The sequence below is a fragment of the Heloderma suspectum genome, chromosome 13 (assembly GCF_057233095.1).
Source record: "Heloderma suspectum isolate Gila_16-S chromosome 13, 16-S_ref, whole genome shotgun sequence".
Taxonomy (NCBI): domain Eukaryota; kingdom Metazoa; phylum Chordata; class Lepidosauria; order Squamata; family Helodermatidae; genus Heloderma; species Heloderma suspectum.
Genome location: NC_139470.1, coordinates 6682939 through 6701532, shown reverse-complemented (window position 1 = coordinate 6701532; position 18594 = coordinate 6682939). Strand labels below are relative to the sequence as shown.

The 18594-nt window shown below is 44.1% G+C and overlaps 2 protein-coding genes across 4 annotated transcripts; one reads left to right on the top strand and one right to left on the bottom strand.

The window, feature by feature from the left end:
• The first annotated feature begins 250 nt into the window (after positions 1–250).
• Positions 251–3906, top strand: LOC146336020 (uncharacterized). Its single transcript, XM_084819651.1, has 4 exons — positions 251–423; positions 1313–1600; positions 3067–3235; positions 3481–3906. Exons 1-3 carry the CDS (start codon positions 280–282, stop codon positions 3217–3219), a joined length of 585 nt encoding a protein of 194 aa, XP_084675777.1. The 5' UTR covers positions 251–279; the 3' UTR covers positions 3220–3235; positions 3481–3906.
• On the bottom strand, positions 3805–18522 carry GTF2H3 (general transcription factor IIH subunit 3). 3 transcript variants are annotated; one of them, XM_084819645.1, is made up of 13 exons: positions 18386–18522; positions 16116–16195; positions 15104–15210; positions 14074–14228; positions 13182–13244; positions 12847–12876; positions 11821–11849; positions 11648–11722; positions 10908–10961; positions 8210–8278; positions 6682–6817; positions 6548–6584; positions 3805–5797 (listed from the first exon to the last, which is right to left on the bottom strand). In XM_084819645.1, exons 3-13 carry the CDS (start codon positions 15178–15180, stop codon positions 5728–5730), a joined length of 795 nt encoding a protein of 264 aa, XP_084675771.1. In that variant the 5' UTR covers positions 15181–15210; positions 16116–16195; positions 18386–18522; the 3' UTR covers positions 3805–5727. The 3 variants fall into 3 exon arrangements, with proteins under 3 accessions (XP_084675771.1, XP_084675770.1, XP_084675772.1); XM_084819644.1 differs by having other exon boundaries at positions 18494–18522; XM_084819646.1 differs by lacking the exon at positions 16116–16195 and having other exon boundaries at positions 18494–18522.
• Positions 18523–18594: the final 72 nt, after the last annotated feature.

The following is an 18594-nucleotide window of genomic DNA, read 5'->3' as shown; positions in this document are numbered from 1 at the left end:
GATTCAGGTTCACTGGGCTGACCTCCCTTGAAGACTGGATAAATGTTTAGCTGATGGTGTCAGTACAGGCCTGGTGGGATATATGCAACTGGCTCCAGCTGGTCAAGCAGGATCTCTCCTCCCCTGAGCCCTCCTCCTATCTGAAAGCAAGTTCTCTTTTGCTCATCTGCCATTGAGTCTAGCGGCTCCAAGAGAAGAGACACAGATGCTTGCCCAGTAGGCGCCTGGTGACATCGCTAGGTTCACAGAGCGAAACGCAGCTGGGCGGAAGGCAAAGACATGGCTGTGGGTACCGATCCGAGAATCTGCCTGTCGTTCTTATATCAGAATGACCCTTTCTATTCCCTCTGCCTTTCAGACTTGCTGACGGCACCCCAGCGGGTGAAGAACAAGTTTGTCAAGGAGCAGAAGAACCTCGTTGTGGTAAGGTGCCGGTTTAAATTGCCCTTCCGTATCCCCAAGGTCACAGACGGCCTGAGTTCCGCACACCCGTAGATAAGGAGTGCTCTTGGGCCTGGTGATTTACAGAACTTGCTGCTGCAAGACGCGGTGGCAGCCACAAATTTAGATGGGTTCAAAAGGCAATTAGGCAAGTTCATGGAGGAGGCGGAGGCTGTCGGAGGCTACTAGTCACAGAACATGGGACCTGCAACAAAATGCAGCAGTCCTGTTCAGGATGCCAGCCATGCCCTTTTCCAGGAGACTTCTGTGGCCATGAAGGGTGGTTTTGTGTTTTAACTTCTGCAAACCTTGGGGATACCCCAAGCCTGCTGGTATCTCCTCCTTGTGTGTAGGTAGTGCTGTTTTGGCTACATACGTACCTGTATTTGGAGAATGAGTTTGCTACTAATAGATAAGATAGATGATAGATATGCAACTTCCAGGTGTGAAGGCACTACACCACTGAGTAACAATTGTTGGCAAGCACCTAGGGGAAAGGTCTGTTGTAGCATTTATGTACCGCTTGATGTGAAACATCCGGTTGGCCACTAGAGGAAATAGGATGCTGGAACAGCAATTCCTCGTCCAGATTACGTGAAGCCTTGGTAACAGAGGAGGGCTCTGCTACTCCAAAGAGGATTTTGCAACTAAGAATCTAGTGCCTGAATTTGCATTTGTCCACCTCCCTCCCAATCACCTTTCCTTTTGTGTCTTTTTTTTTTAAGCTCTAAGCCTGCGGGCAGGGACTGTCTTAAGAAATATCTTTGTAAGCCGCCTTGGGAGTCTTTTTGGCTAAAGGGCGGGATAAAAAACACTATACATTTCTTAGTTGACTGCACGCCTTCTCTTAATCTTTCCTCCCCACCCCCAGACTGTAAAAAAGCTGGAACATCAGAAGCTGAGCAGACTGAGACAACTCAACGAGGAGAAAAAGCAATTTCGTCTGCTTATGATAAAGAAATTAGCCCCCAGGATCACTGTCAGCAGGGGGTCATCCGTTGGCACAGAAAGACTTTCCAATGTCCAGTTTGCTTCCCTGGCTTCAAGTAAGAGCAGCTGGAAGAGCCAAGATACCAAGTATTCTGCCAAACCAAATGCTGGCTTCTTTTCAGCTGTCGGCCATGAGCTCCTGGCAACTCACACTCCAAAGTTTTGCAAAGTAAGCTTAGCACCCAGGGAAGACTGGAGCTTTGAAATGTAGCATTTCAGACAAATGAAGCACCATCTTTTGCAAAAGTACCCCAAATGGGAGCACCCAAGATCACTGAAGGTTACTACGATTGCTATTTATTTTTACATACTTACAATGAAACCAGGTGATGTGCAATAATAAAAACAAAAATAATTCTATACATGTAGCTTAAAATCTAAAAATAAAATGTCAGACCCTTGAGCCAATATTGGCATTCTTTCTCAATCTGGTGCCCTCCAAATGTGTTGGACTACAACTCCCAGCATCCCACAGCCAGCACGCTCAGCACATCTGGAAGGCACCAGGTTGGGGAAGGCTGCAGTATGAGATAGTGGGTAGTTTTGTTCCTGAGCTTTTCTTCACAAGGCTGTTAATCAGCTGTACCTACTTTCGGTTTTGTCGCAGAATTGAGATCCAAGGCACTGCACAAGGAGCTTTTCCTTCCCCACTTTTCCACTACATAGCCTCTAGGTGGCACTGTGATATAGTGGAACAGCACAAATACACAAGAGGAAATCGTGCCTTCTTTTGCTTTCACAAAGAAATGCCTTATTTTCCCTGCTTTAAAAAAAAAACCTCATTTGAATGTGCTGGTTAGACATAGAAGCAAAACTGGAGGGTCCCAATGTCATCTAGAGAACCCATAAACAACCGTGAGTAGGGAATGTTGAGCGCACAATAAATGCCTCCTGTAGAAAAGCCCCTAGATTCAAATCTCCATGCTCAAGCATTTATTTATATTATATTATTTTTTGAAGTATAAAAATAAGTTTTTTTATGTACATTCAGGGTGTACATAATTAAAAGTACCCCCCAAAAAGAACATTACAATGATTCCCTCTATTTCTGATGTTCAGGCTGTGAGTGCCATTGCTCCTGTAGCCAAACTGGCATCACCCATGTGTAAGAAGGCAGTTTCAGGAGGTGTGCAGGAACTCTGAGGTTTGCAGAAGTACCAAAAAAAGGGGGGGGAACAATGGGGGAGGAAAAAATCCCAGAACAGCCCAATAAGAACTGATCAAACTCAGTGGCCATGGATTGCTACCTGACCTTTTGGGGTAGCAGAGACAGAGAAACAGGGAGTGGATGATAGAATGGTGCGGCTGGAATGCTGAAGAGGGAGCTTTCCAAATTGCAACGTTTTGTGGCAGATCCTACTAGTCAAAACAATAATTTACCAGATAATCTTGGGCTACCAGATAATATTTCCTCTTAGCACAACTGCAGGGCTGTTGCAAGGGTTCAAACAGCACACACACTTGGTAACAGCGCAATCCTATGTCTACTTAGAAGTCATGTTGAGTTCAATAGAATTTACTCCCAGCATACATCACCATCGACGCAAGCCAGGAACCAAGTGTGTTCAAAAGTAAACCAAATGTGTTCTAGCAGGCTGAATCTCAGAACTGACCCTATATTTTCAACCCCTACAGGCATCCAACCCATATTTCCCGGATGCTTCACCAGCCAATATATACAAACATCTACAGAACAGGCAACTGATAAGAAGTGAAAGCGACCTGCCTCTCCTCCGTCATGCAGCACCACCAACGAACCTTCGTGGAGCCATCAGCAAAGGGAATTAGTGTTTGAGATCAAAAGGTAACCACGCACGTTCCACCTTGTTAGCAAGATAACTCCCAATGCCCATTGAAAGGTGATTTAGTTCTATGTATAATTCTGTAATAAACACGGAAATCGAACGAGAGGTCATGTGAACCGTGAGGGAATCAAGATGCTGCTGCACTTATCGAGTAATGTAGTCTTCTAAACAACAATCGCCTGCAAGCAATAGGACGTGATTTTGGATATCAAAAATAATTGTCTCTTTTTTTTTTCCTTTCCAGGTCACAAAAATTCAGCTGGTAAAAAATACAACAGCAGCTAAGCCTTAAAACAAGGGCTGGTTTTCCAGAGTGTGTCACTCTGTTGTTGCACCAGCTTTGCTGGCTTTTGGTCCATTTCTGAGCCCAATTCAAAGTGCTGATTATTACTAGAGATGGGGCCAGCTTCTGCCCGCACCAGGGGCTCTTTCCAAAAGCAGCCTACTTTCTAAAAAGTTAGAAACAGTGTGGCTAGTTTTGTGAGCCAAGCTGTCATTCATGTGCCACTCACCCTGCTCTTGATTTTATTAGATGAAACTGACTATAATCATTTGGACTGTTTTTACTGTAATTTGAAATGTTTTTTAATTGCGTATTATGTATTTTGTAAGCCTCTTTTAAATAGAAAAGTGGGGTATAAATTTTTAAATAAAAGATGGCCACACCATTTCTGCGCTCACTCACCCATCCTCTGCTCTTGCACATAAACCTCCCACATTCCCCTCTGCACTAGTTTGGTGTTACAGCTATGACCAACCATGGTCAAGCTCCCAATTAAGAGCCTCACAAGAGCCCTTCACCAGGGTTAACACTGGTCAGACACAGTATTGTACCAGGGTAGATGGGGTGGAGGGATTTGCATGTAAGGGGAGTGTCAGGAGAGACCACGCCCCCTCTAAGTAATTTATAGATCTGCCTTGATTGGTTTTTTGCCTATATGGGATTTGTCCATACTGAAAATCTAGGTGAATCCTAGCTACAGAAAATACTGTGTTTTTTTTTCTGTTTTATACATCCCACTCCATTTTCTTAGGAACAGTTTATTACGGAAAAGTTACAAAACAGTGTTAAAACAGAACAGCCTTTAGCTGGCAAATAGTAAAAGAGTCAATATAACACACAGGTCTGTCAATAAATTATACAGTCCCTAGAAAGAAATGGCTCCTGTTGGACCGCCAAATGGAACGTAAATCTTTAGATTTGGGCTCAGGAAGCAAAGGGCACCCCCATTTTTAAAAGGAAGAAAAAAAACAGTGTTTGGGTTGCACTGAAGCCATGTCAGTGGTCAAGGAAATAAAACCACGTGCCAAATGCTCACTGGCAGATGGACAGAAAAGGAGAACAAGAAAGTTACAGACTCAACATCCACCAGATTTTTCCAATCTGCTTTTTCCTTGCAGTTGGCCAAAAGTGAGAAAAGATAAGCCATAGAGCAGCCTTCCCCAACTTGGTGCCTGCCCGACGTTTCGGACTACAACTTCTGTCATCCCTGACCATCATTTGTGCTGGCTAGTGATGGGAGTTGTAGAGGACGATGGGTTGGAGAAGGCTGCCACACAGTGTCAAGCTTGCGAGTACATAAGCCAGCGTAAAAGACTGAACTCCTCCCAGTTTTCAAAACAGAACCAACCTGCTCCAAATAGGATCTGCCTTTATTGGAACCTTTGTTCTGTTAGATTCACTGTATCCAGACAGTGTGGCCAATTTTTGCTACTGAAATTATCAAGCAGATCTTGGGCTGCTTTAAGCGGCAGCAGAATGCTGGGGAACATCTCAAACTCTTCCCCTGGAGAAAGACTTGTTGGTTCGATGGTGTCAGTGCAAGACCTGGCTGAGCAGGTCACCTGTGTAGAAGAGCCTAAAATGCACTGAAGCAGGTGCGTTTATCACAGTTAAAAAGGGGAAGCTTAGAAATATCTAAGGCTCCTTCCTAACCGTATTGAAGAGCTTAGCTTGGAGCAGTCCAGCACCCAGTGCTGCTGCAACTTTTCAATTGGGCAATTCTCGCTTTTAATTCAAGAAGGGCTCTGCAGGACCAGCCCAGGAGCCCTGAAATTTCAGTCCTTGGGGATAGGGGGAATTAGATTTCTACTTAAATAAATGGTGCTTTCATTTGGGGAAGAAGGTGCCAAGGTTTAAATTCGCTTCATCTATTAGACAACAGTCCAAGGATATTCTATTAGGGGAGCTTGACACCACACTCCTGGGTTTGTACATTTCTGTCTTCACATCTCCACTAGCTGCAGTTGTTGGTTCTAGGCAGTTGCAGATCAAGCATGATGACTTTATAAACTAGTGTTATCATTTGTTGCTGAAGAGACTGGTTTTGCACCCAACTTACGCCATCATTTCGAAATGTTTCGCCCTCAGCCCACCCATTTTAATGCAGGTCTCTCTTTTCTGGCATCCCAGAAACATTACTGGTAGCTTCACGGCTACTACCTGAGCCATGGAATTGCATGCCGAAGGCAACAGGTATCAACAGTGCCATTAGATGGCAAATTTAAGTTTCTTTTTCTTAGCTTTCATGACAGCCGGCAGTGAAATCTTAAAGGCGGTCCTGGAATAAGAGAAGACAATAAGTCAGGAACACTGGCTGGGTTGCTAAGAACTGTGTATATTCTGTGTTCAGTAGCAAATAAAAATTCTGCCTATAAGAAATTCTAAAATATGCACCCAGAATCAAGCATGCAAATCCGGCTAAACTTGCGGATACCTGCGTGCTTTGTGTAAATGTTTTTCTGCTTTAAAGATTGGTTTCTAACACTGCAATGCTATGCGTGTCTACTCAAAAGTATGTTCTCCCGAGGTCAATGAGACTTACTCCCAGATAAGCATGCACAGAACTGTTGCCTTAAGGCACAATCCTGTGCATGTTTAGACAGAAACAAATGTTACAACTCCCAGCATTCCCCAGCCAGCTATGCTGGCTGGAAATTGTAGAACGTCTTTCTGTCTAAACATGCATAAGATTGCACACTTAGCAGTTAGAATTTTTGGTAAGGATTTGGCTGGTAGAGGGCAATGAAAAAAAGGAATGAAATGCAGGTATGGAGACTGTATTAGGTGGCTAGTAGGGTCAGGTGGACAAGAAACCATGCAAAAGAGATCAGGGCAGGACACAGAAATCGTATCCACAAACTACTGAAAGTTCAGCCTAGCCCGTTTCTCCAAACACAATCAACACATTTCTAAAGCCCTCTCTTTGAAACAAGGGGCTAGAACCTTGCTTGTTTTTTAAAACAGAGAGTGCAGAACCAATACCACCCTGCCTGCAACGTCTTTAAAAAATTATCTCGAGGACACTTACTCGCAAGTCGTGCAAATTGGACTGAAGCTGCAGAATACTGGAAAATAAAAAAGGAACAGATACGTTCAGACTAGACTGCTTTAAGATCACAGAAACCAAGCAAAATCTGAGAAAGACAATCAGATGAAGCTTACTTGACAGACACACAGAGCAGACATAACCAATTTCAATGAGGTTTCTGTGGCAGAAGCAAGCGGCCCGGTAGTCGACGTGAACAGGGGGTGGCAGGATTAGCCGAGATCGTTGTTCTTGGTCAGGCAGAAACACCCACTGGAATAATAAAAGGTTTCAGAACTTCAGAGAAAGCTGCTAGATCAGAGTGGTGGTGGGCGAAGCTAGATCAGAATGTATTAGTAGATCACTGGATGATCTGCAGAAGATTGGCAAGGTCTTCTGTGTCTCCCAATTGTTTAACAATTATAACAAAAAGGTTTTTTTTTTCTTAAATTAGGTTTCTAGAGTCCCTGATCTGTAGTAAGTCAGATGTGGATTTTTCCTTGTATATCTGGTTCATCCCAGTATATGGCTCATGGGATACAGTCAGTAACTGGCTCCGCCCCACAAGACACCATTTGGCATCTGGCTCCGCCTCCAAAGACACTACTTTATTTTATTTATTTGAAATTCTCATACCATTTATTTGAATTTTTATACCCTGCCCTTCTTCCAAAAGGAGCAGGGTTCAGCTTACAATATTAAACAAACAAGTACCAGTAAAACAACAATAAAATCCTATAAACAGAACAGTTTAAAATACAATCATCTAACCTAAGAACACCAAAATCAACAAGGCAGGAGTCAAATGCTTTCGTAAATAAAAACTTCTTTCGCTTATGTTTCATAATATTCACGGTGGGGGCTAATCGTACCTCTCCTGGAAGGGAGTTCCACGAACAGGGGACTGCTGCTGTGAATGCCTAATCTCGTGCCCCCAGCCTCCTCAACTCATTTAAGAAGGGGGGACAGGTACTTCGTACTGACTGGCGGGGCTCTAGTGAAAAAAAGCAAAGTAAAACCCAGAAATCTGAGATTTGCCTACTCCTGGATGAGAAAATCAAGAACAAAAGCTTACTAGATCAGGCCAAGGTCTGCCTATTTTAATTATGTATTTATTATGTTTAATCCATTGTGGAACTCAAGGTGGCTACATGTGGTTCCCAGGTGGTCTCCCCCCAAAGCACTGACCAGGCCAAGACCTGCTTAGCTTCAGCAAGGTGGCTGCCTGCTGTGCCTTCAGATCATGCCCTGGGACGAAGTACTCTGCCTAACCCAGTATTCTGCTTCCAAGGGCAGTTAACCAGATGCCTCAGGAAACTGACAACCAGGGTGCAAAGGTGATAACCGTCACCTGTAGTCTGACCCCCAGCACCTGCTAATTGTAGGTATACTGCCTCTAAACCTGAGTGCAACTAGCCAGTTAGCACAAACAGTTAGCACAAAGGCATCCATCACCCTCCCTGGAAAGGAGGAATTGTAGATCACCAAGTCAAAACGTCATCCAAGGAAGCAAAAGGTTTGTTGTTGGTGAAGGAATGAAAAAAGCACTTTCCTGAATACCAGGTGACCTGAAATCACCACTGTAAGCTCAGGGATATTTCTACAGGTTGATTAATGGAGCTGTTTTAGAACATATTTAGAGGTCGCGGTAAAAAACAAACTCACCAGCAAATACTGCAGAAGAGATGGCATATGGGGGACTTTCAAGTAGATACCACCGGTGATATCACAAGCCTGGAAAAGATGGCATGATCCATTCTGAACGAGCAGTACCAGACCCACAAGGCCAGGATTGAGAGAGCAGCTCAGTGGGAGAACACCTGCTCAGCATGCCGAAGGCCGCAGATTCAAACCCAGCATCTTTAGGTGAGACTGGGGAAGATCCCTGTCTGAAGTCCTGGGTAGCTGATGCCATTCAGTGTAGATCAGGGTGCAGAACCTCAGGCCTGGAGCCAAATCCAGACCTCCTGGGGGCCAAATCCAGACCTCCTAGGTTCCCCAGATGGACATGCCCCTTCTCTGCCCATTTCCAACCACCTATTTTTTGATGATTTCCCAGTTTTTGTGCAGTTTTCCCCCATTTTAGAGGGCTGAAATGTCTCTAATAAGGCTTAGTTACTGCCAGGAAGAGCTTGAAGTGAAAAGATCCTGGTATTTTGGCCCTTCCCCTTTTTCTTTCGCCCTGCCCACCACTGGAATGCAGCCTCCAAGAGCTTCTCTGAAATGCAATTAAGCTCTTGGGCAGAAAGAGGTTCAACATCCCTGATGTAGACAATATTGAGCTAGATGGAACATCCAATCCCTATGTTACTGATGCCTGAAAATACTTAGTAATACCCTTACTTAAAAATAAGTCCCTAGATCTCATGACCGTGAAAATATTGTCACAAATTATTTTCACAGTCATGAGGTCTAGGGACTTGCTTTTTATTTGCCAGATTTCTTGATATCCCAAAACGTACTTTAAGGTTTAACAGGCCACTCAATGGCTAAAAATCCCAGAGTAAGAATTAATATTCCCCCATATTCAAAACTGTGTGCAAATACCATAAATCATATGCAGTTATGTGCAGTTATATTAATAACATGTGTGCCGCCCTCCAGATCTTGCTGCAGTTTTTACTGAGGCCCTGGACCCTGAGCAAAATGCAGTCTATATACTAACCAGAGGGACAGGGGGAGTGCGACCCTGTTGATTCTCCTGCACCTCTCAGCGGCTTTCGATACCATCAGCCATGGTATCCTTCTGGATAGGTTGTCTGGGTTGGGAGTTGGAGGCACTGCACTGCAGTGGTTCCGCTCCTACTTGGATGGCCAATTCCAGGAGGTGGTGCTGGGGGATTATTGCTCTGTGCCATGGCAATTGTGCCATGGGGTTCCACAGGGCTCTATTTTATCCCCCATGCTGTGTAACATCTACATGAAACCACTGGGGGAGGTTATCTGGAGGTGTGGGCTGAGGTGCCATCAATATGTGGATGACACCCAGCTCTACCACTCTTTCTCATCAAAACCAGGTGAGGCAGCGGCTGTTCTGAATCAGGGCCTGGGCACGGTAATGGACTGGATGAGGGCCAATAAACTGAAATTCAATCCAGACAAGATGGAGGTACTGTTAGTGGGTGGTTTGTCTGCCCGGCTAGGTGATATTCAACCTGTTCTGGAGGGGGTTGCGCTCCCCCTAAAGGATCAGGTTCGTAGTTTGGGGGTGCTCTTGGATCCAGAACTGTCACTTGAGGCACAGGTGAACTCAGTGGCACGGAGCACTTTTTATCAGCTTAGGCTGGTATACCAACTACGCCCTTATCTGGACAGAGATAGCCTAGCTACAGTTATCCATGCTCTGTTAACTTCTTGTCTGGATTACTGCAATGCGTTATACGCGAGGCTGCCTTTGAAAACGGTCCGGAAACTTCAGCTGGTCCAAAATAGGGCAGCAAGATTGTTAACAGGGACAGGCCAGCGAGCTCATATTACGACAGTACTTTTTCAGCTGCACTGGCTGCCAGTCCATTTCTGGGCCCGATTCAGAGTGCTGGTATTAACATTTAAAGCCCTTAATGGCTTGGGGCCAGGTTGTCTGAAGGATCGCCTCCTCCCATATGTACCTTCCTGGACCTTAAGATCATCCTCAGTGGCCCTTCTCCGTGAGCCCCTGCCAAAGGAAGTGAAGCGGGTGGCTACTAGGAGGAGGGCTTTTTCTGCTGTGGCACCCCGGCTGTGGAATGAGCTCCCTAGTGAGGTTCGCCTGGCACCTACATTGTATTCCTTTCGGCGCCAAGTGAAGACCTTTTTATTTTCCCAGGCATTTTAGCATTTTAGCTTTCTAGACTTTTAGCTTTGCTGTATTAAATCTGTATTTTAAATTCCTGCACTGCTGCTAGGTTTTATTGTAGTTGTATTGTTACATTGTGGTTTTAATGTTCTATATATTTTAAATTGTTTTATTGTGTGCCGTTTGGTTTTAATTTTTGTGAACCGCCCAGAGAGCTTCGGCTATTGGGCAGTATAGAAATGAAATAAATAAATAAATAAATAATCACTTTTCCAGGACACATTCAAGTAAAGCTACGCCACCCAGTCTCAAAAATAGGGCAATAATCAACAGCTTTGGCTGCTTGTCCAAGTGGCCTCCCAGGCACCTCCCCTCCCATTTCCACAGGAAAGGATGGACAAACATCATGCGTCTCCTCCATTTACTCATTTCTGTATTATTTATTTAGTTTTGTTCATAGCTGTAATTGTTTAACAGTATATTCTGAAAACAGATTTTCAATATTTCCATATATAAACAGCATAGAAATCATATTATATTAAGCAATATGTTATGTAATCATTCATCTTTAGAAAGCACACATCATACCTGCTGCAAGAGCCCTGAATCAGAGTCCAAAACACAGGCATCAATCAAGATATTCTGCAAAAAAAAAAAAGAAACATGGAGAAAAGAAGAAATGTTAGCACAACAGGAATTTCATCTCTGGAGCAAGCAAGCTGGGGTGCCTTTCAATGGGCCCATTTGCACATACTGGAGGCAAATCATGGGTTAATTCGCCCAGGATTTGTTGCAGCATGTGCCAGGCATGTTCCACCACCATCTTTCATATGCAACCCGCAATCAGACCAATCTCAGGTTGCTACATGACATCTGAACCTGGCCATTGTAGGTTAATCATGGGTTAAAAAACCCACAGTTAACCTAACAACTAATTGTAGGTTAACTGTGGGTTAATCCACAATTAACCTACAGCATATGGGTTTGGACACCACGTAGCAACCTCTGATCAGCCTGACTGGGGGTTGCATATGCAAAACAGCAGCAGAACTCACCATGGCAAATCCCATTTAATTAACCCACGATTTGCCATTGTTACATGCAAACTGGGCCATTGTGTAGCTCACTTCCCTGGAAGGAGGGTGTGAAGAAAGCGAAGAGTGAGAAAGAGGAGCATTTTTATATTTATGTCTGTGTTTTAGCTGTCAGTTCCTTCTCCACTACTTGGTATCAACACAGAGCAAATCAACTAAAAACAGGGCTAGGCATGTAACGTATTTTAAAAAATGCATACACCGACAGGCAGTGTAATAAGCTCTTGGCATCACCTGTTTCTGGGCCGCAAAGATCACATTCATAAAGTTCATATACTGCAACGCACTGTCTTCTGCAGCTTTTATGACCTGGGCAAAGAAATTGGCTTTGCTTAGTCTCTAGACCCTCTGCTCAGTAGAATCTACTGGGCTTGAATAACTGTCAAGGAAATCAGAATAAATCTTACCAAAATCCTAGACTTAACTTCTTGTCCGGCTACATATTGAATGAGAGGAGAGAGAGGAAGAGAAAAATATTACTGCATCTAAGCCAATCCATATATTATCCTCTAAGGTTTTTCCATTCATGAAGGGTGTATGCCAACCGGATGGTTCATTTTCCTTAACCATACTTAAATGTTATATCTGAATATAAGCATAGCTCAGTGATGGGGCACATGATTTGATTGCAGAAAGCGCCAGGTTAAACTCCCAGCATCTCCAATTAAAAAAGAATCAGGGACGAAGAGACGGTGAAGATCCTTCTGTAATGGAGACCCTGAGGAGACAATACTGTCCTGGAGAGACAAAGAGTCTGACGTACTATAAGGCAGCTTCCTATGTTCCCAAACCATTGTTAAGAATTGGCCACAAACCAGGGTATGAAACCACAGTTTGAAGTTGTTTTAGAACAGCCTTCTTCATCTTGGCACCTTCCAGATGTGTTGAACTGCAGCTCCCAACATTGGCCACACTGACTGGGAATGATGGGAATTGCAACCAAACACATCTGAAGGGCATCAAGTTGGAGAACGCTGGTTTAGAAACCATGGTTAATGCCAATGACAGTTAAGTGTTACATCTGCATCAAGCAAACCATGGTTAAAGCAGCTTCCCCAAGTTTCACTGGGGTCTCCCTTCACATGCCCTCCAGGTCCAGGGTTTAGCTTGGAAAGCTATACTATAGGTCCACTATATTTTTTGAGATTTTAACAAGGACTAAGGCAACAAATCACACTTAGTGCTAACTGTAATTAAGTATTATGTTTGCACTGGGCCAAAGTGTGGTTGGTAACTGCAGAGAGAACAAGAAATGCACATATCAAGAAATAATTCTGACAGCAGGAAACACATTACATTCAGAATAATAAAACGGAAACAAAGAGTCAATCCGCACTTGAAAAACACCATTTCCAACAAATCTTTCTTCTTTTGACATTTGTTTCTATTTCAAATAACTCAATCACAGCTTTGAAAAAAACAGAGCATTGTACCTGTTCCTGCTTTAATCATCCTGTGAATATCTGATATATACAATATTCAGGAATCATTTTTAAAAAATAAAATAAAAAAGAGTGCTCTGTGCAACCCCCCAGGCATTATTAAGCAGGATAAATGGATCACCTTGTCTAGATGGACAAATACTCCCTACAGTCAAAATTTATATTGTATGTTCCTTGGGGACAGAGACTTGCCTCCTTTTTGCTCATGAAACTCTGTAAAGAGTGACATACAATGATAATTATTATCTTCTCCCTAGTGACAATCTAGGATTAGTTGCAGAAAATACCCCCATGATAGAACATCATTTTTGGTTTCAAAAGGATACAGCAAAGTGCTTTAGCAAGAGATCCTGCCAGTAAAGTTTCAGTCTGCTGCCCTTTGATTTCCGCTGCAATCAAAAAGAAAAAGAAATCACAAATGGCATTTGCTGGCTTGAGTACATCTTGCTTTTTTCACATTATGCTTTTAGCCTTGAGAAGAGAAGACTGAGGGGAGATACGATAGCACTCTTCAAGTACTTGAAAGGTTGTCACAGAGAAGAAGGCCAGGATCTCTTCTTGATCATCCCAGAGTGCAGGACACGGAATAATGGGCTCAAGTTACAGGAAGCCAGATTCCGGCTGAACATCAGGAAAAACTTCCTGACTGTTAGAGCAATACGACAATGGAACCAATTACCTAGGGAGGTGGTGGGCTCTCCCACGCTGGAGGCATTCAAGACAAGGCTGGACAGCCATCTGTCAGGGATGCTCTGACTTGGATTCCTGCATTGAGCAGGGGGTTGGACTCGATGGTAGGCCCCTTCCAACCCTACTATTCTATGATTCTATGATCATGGATAGTTGCTTATTTCAACAAAAATCAATAACCATTTGCCATAGACCACTGTCATATGAGAAGAGATTAAAAGGAATGTATTGTTCCCTGCCTGCTAGCTTTTTAAAGAGAGTCTGTTCAAAGAACTCTTTTAAAAATCCTGTTATGCCAAGTATCTCTAAGGCAAGATTTTTTTTTAAGTTCGAGCTTCTGCGAGCACACAAAAAATAACCATGGGCTCCTCTAACAGGCAAAGACAAAACCAGGTATTATTTAATAATACAGACTTATCTAACTGGGTGCTCCCTAGATGTGTTGGACTACAATTATCATCATCCCAGCTAGCATGTCCAGCCCAATGGCTATGAAACACAGTGAACTGAACCATGGGCTCATCTTACTGTTGGTCATGAGGTCCTTTATCTCCTCCGCAATGGTTTCGTTGATGGTCACTAACAACTCGTACTTTCCATCCTTGCTGCCCGAAATATTAGACTCCCCAGACTCTCCAAAGAGATCGACAGCTGCCCAATGCTTTCCAGGATACAGGAAACGGCTGAGAGAAATTACATTGAGTTACACTGAACTCAAGATTGAGTTGATGAACACTTCATGTAGCTTAATCATCACAATTAATACAAAGCACCAGACAAAACTTTAGACATTCAATGTGCATTTCAGGAAGATGAGGAGGAACAAATGTTGTGTTCTTTGGTTTCTACTTATTTCTAGCGTACATGCTTTACCGTCCCTCCTTATTTATTTAAGGCATTTTTCTCCTGCTCTTCAGGCGAAAAGGCTCCCAGGACGGCTTACATAAAATCAATCCAGACAAGTCAGTCCCGGCCTTTACATTTAAAAACTATAGGACATGACACAAAAGGAAGAATGGGTGGTGAGGGAAGAGGTGAAAAAGCAAACTCAGGCACTAATTCTTAAAGTTAAATAGCAGTTCTTATTATGTCTAGCTGGGATGGAAACAGTTCAGGGAGAAGAGGAGCCCGATGAAGCTGGTCTTTCAGAAGAGATGATGCAGTGACCTCGCTTCCCATTTCTCCCTCTGCTGCAGCCAAATCAAATAGCTGCTGCTTTCTCTCACTTATCCTCACATCAACACTGCAAGGTATGTTACGCCAACTGTGTGCTTTGTCACTTGGACACTCACCTAGGGCAAGTAGTCACAAGCCTCTAGGTGAGCACCAAAATGCATGACTTGCCTTGCTGGACTGGACTAAAGCTCCATCTCTCCCAGCACCCTATTTCCAAAAAGTGGCTGTCCAGATATTTCTGGGAAGTTCAAAAGCAGAGCAAGACTGAGATAGCCATCCCACATTCTTTATCCCCAGAATCTTGACGTACGCATGTGCCCTCCTTTCATCTTCCCCCCATTACTCTCTCCCAGGTGCCTGATAATCCAAAAAGCTACAACACCTTTCTTGTATATGGCTGGCTATCACAGCAAGTTTGTTGTTGCGGTTCATAAATAAGTGCGAATTTCCCAACACCATGGCTGCATCGAGGCATTTTGATAATGTAAGCTGTGAAGAGAGGGAGAGGGAGGGAAATTATTCTAGGCCAGAAGCATCCACAATGGGAAAATACATCTGTGAGGATCTCATCAAACTATATTTATCTTGAGGAATATTATAAATGGTTTTTTAATGTAAAGAAAGCCCAGGTCGTACATTAACGCATTGTTCATCACAATTTGAAGAAGGAACATCAAATTCTACATGCAAATGTTGGCTCACTAGTAGTACACAGGTAAGCTGTACTACTACTAAAAGATGTTCTACATTTATACATGCTCCATAGTAGGAGTAAGCCCCACTAAACCACTGTCAAGTCTGGGTTTGGGGGGCTCTTGGGCAAGATGCCTTCAGTTACCCTGCAAGGAGTTCCACTTTCTCCTCCTCACTGGTACTCCTGCTCATTCACTTGCCTTGTCTTTCTGGGCCTAATCCACACTGCCAGCCAGGGGGAGAGGGAAAGGCAATTATAGACTGTTGTTTCCTCATATCGCTGCTTACTTGCTCAGAGAGTGCAGACGCAGGAAACAGCAGCAGGATCGGAGCTCTGTGGGTTTGCAGAGGGGTCTGTTGAGGCATGGGCCTTGGCAATCGCTTAATGATGCCAACCTCCAACACCAACCACACATTGACTACTTCAGCACAATAACAATCCAGTTCTAACAATGTTTACTCAGAAGTCGGTTCCATGGATTTGGGTGGGATATATTTCCAAATAATGTATAGTTAGGATTGCATATTTACTCAGATGTCCTTTTGAGAACTGCAGTGTCTAATTACAAGTAAATTTGTTTAGGATCAAGGCTGAAGAGTTGAATCTGGATGATCATGTATCTAAACCAGCAATTATAAAGACAGAGGACAGAAAATAAATAACCCTGAAATAAGTTACACATACAATGGGAACGTCTTACCTCCGATCCTGCTAATGTTTGCTTTCCCCACCAGAGAGGGTTTGTGTCAACTACAACAACTAAGAGATTCAGCTCATCATCTAGAGAGAGAAAAAATACCCACCCCAAGATGTAAAAACACTGACAGTTTCTCTACTCTATACAATGAATATTAACAGTCTGTGTCCAATTTGTTTTGCTGTCTCTAATCTTCTAGAGGCAGAAGAGCGAAATTTGCACAAACACACATAAAAAGGGGTACCAAAACAGCATCCCTTTCAAAACGGCATGGCAGCATCTCAGGAGTCACATTTGTTTCTTGAGATGCAGGAACACCAGAAAGGCAATACATGTCAAATCAGTTTTCTAGCTAGTACAAATCCCGTTAGCTCAGAAAGGAAACATGGAGCAGTGCGTGCTTAGTCCTGGTTTGCAAAGCATCCTTTTAAAAGAGGAAACTCTGCTGTCTCAGAGCCACTCTCTCCTTAGGTCAATTTGATTTTGTTTTTTAAGCAGAAGCAAGGCTCCCTTAAGCCTTTGATTGTGTGGATCACAACAAACTGTGGCAAATTCTGAAAGTGATGGGAGTACCAGACCACCTTACCTGTCTCCTGAGAAACCTGTACGAGGGTCAAGAAGCAACAGTAAGAACCAGACATGGAACAACCGAGTGGTTCAAAATTGGGAAAGGAGTACGACAAGGCTGCATATTGTCACCCTGCTTATTTAACTTATATGCAGAGTACATCATGAGAAATGCCGGGTTGGATGAATCAGAGGTCGGAATTAAGATTGCTGGGAGAATTATCAACAACCTCCGATATGCAGACGATACCACCCTAATGGCAGAAAGCGAAGAGGATCTCAAGAGCCTCTTGTTGAGGGTGAAAGAGGAGAGTGCAAAAGCTGGTTTGAAACTCAACATTAAAAAAACTAAGATCATGGCATCTGGCCCCATCACTTCCTGGCATATAGAAGGGGAAGAAATGGAAGCAGTGACAGATTTTACTTTCTTGGGCTCCAAGATCACCGCAGACGGTGACTGTAGCCATGAAATTAAAAGACGCTTGCTCCTTGGGAGGAAAGCTATGGCAAACCTAGACAGCATAGTAAGAAGCAGAGACATCACCTTGCCGACAAAGGTCCGTCTAATCAAAGCTATGGTTTTCCCAGTAGTAATGTATGGCTGTGAGAGCTGGACTATAAGGAAGGCTGAGCGCCGAAGAATTGATGCTTTCGAACTGTGGTGCTGGAGAAGACTCTTACGAGTCCCCTGGACTGCAAGGAGGTCAAATCAGTCCATCCTAAAGGAAATCAACCCTGAGTGCTCATTGGAAGGACAGATAATGAAGCTGAAGCTCCAATATTTTGGCCACCTAATGCGAAGAGAAAACTCCCTGGAAAAGACCCTGATGCTGGGAAAGACTGAAGGCAAAAGGAGAAGGGGACGGCAGAGGATGAGATGGCTAGATAGCATCACGGATGCAATGAATATGAACTTGAGCACGCTCCGGGAGAGAGTGCAGGACAGGAAGGCCTGGCGTGCTATGGTCCATGGGGTCACGAAGAGTCGGACACGACTGAACGACTGAACAACAACAACAAAGGCTCCCTCATTAAATAAAAAAGGAGCAACTTAAGGAGCAACAGCTTTATAACACCATAAGCTTTCATCAGACACACGAAACATTATCCTCACATCGGCAGATTTTTATAAACACAGTTATGGGGGGATAATTATAAACAGCGGGGCCAACGCACCATGAAATGCAAAAAGTATAGTCTGTTACACAAAGAAGGCACCCTTCACGTGCTCTGAAACACTTTCACAACTTCAGAAGAGCCCCGAGGGGCCAGACAAATGGCCCATCAAGTCCAGCATCCAAACAATACCAAGGCATGAAGACAAGTGAGCTCTCTCATGCCAGTACAGTCCCACAGCTGGTATTCAGTGGCAACTAAACCTGCCTCTATCTCAGCTAACGTTGCTGCTAGCTGCTAGCTGCTGACAGCCCTCCCCCCCCCTCCCGTGAGTTCATTTCATCCTCTTTTAAAGCCCTTTAAGCTGGGGGGGGGTCATCACTCCAACTTGCAGCAGTGAGTCCCACAAATCATGCAGTCATTAAACCCCTAATTTGCTCTTCTCCCTTTTATCCCATTAGTTATGTTCTTCTCGGGAGAGGGCGGGGAGAGCACTCTACACATGCTCAGAGGCAAACACGCTGGAAAGCCGGCACTTCCCAAAAACAGGAACTGACGTGTTTGTGCGTGCCTCTCCCCAAACCACCTACATCAGCAGAAAAGAAGCAAGAATTTGCATTCAGACCCTCCCCAATCTTCATCTTGCAGGCGGCCCGGGGAGGGGGAAGAAGCGACAGCAGTCTGGACCTCACACTCACCCCCGCTCATAGCGCCCGGCACCGAGCCCAAGGGGACACTTCCGTCGCCCCAAAGTGGCGTCACGGCCGCACCCGCGTGAGATCACCGCCCACCTGCTCCT

What these genes read in the sequence shown, in the direction of transcription:
- GTF2H3 (XM_084819644.1), bottom strand. An exon ending in AAACATTAGCAGGATCGGAG is followed by an intron (nt 15,211 to 16,115) that starts GTAAGACGTTCC and finishes CTCTCTTCACAG; the next exon opens with CTTACATTATCAAAATGCCT. An exon ending in CTCTTCTGCAGTATTTGCTG is followed by an intron (nt 6,818 to 8,209) that starts GTGAGTTTGTTT and finishes TTATTATTCCAG; the next exon opens with TGGGTGTTTCTGCCTGACCA.
- LOC146336020 (XM_084819651.1), top strand. Translation starts at nt 280, where the DNA reads ATGGCTGTGGGTACCGATCCGAGAATCTGCCTGTCGTTCTTATATCAG. An exon ending in AGCAGAAGAACCTCGTTGTG is followed by an intron (nt 424 to 1,312) that starts GTAAGGTGCCGG and finishes CCCCACCCCCAG; the next exon opens with ACTGTAAAAAAGCTGGAACA. An exon ending in ACACTCCAAAGTTTTGCAAA is followed by an intron (nt 1,601 to 3,066) that starts GTAAGCTTAGCA and finishes CAACCCCTACAG; the next exon opens with GCATCCAACCCATATTTCCC.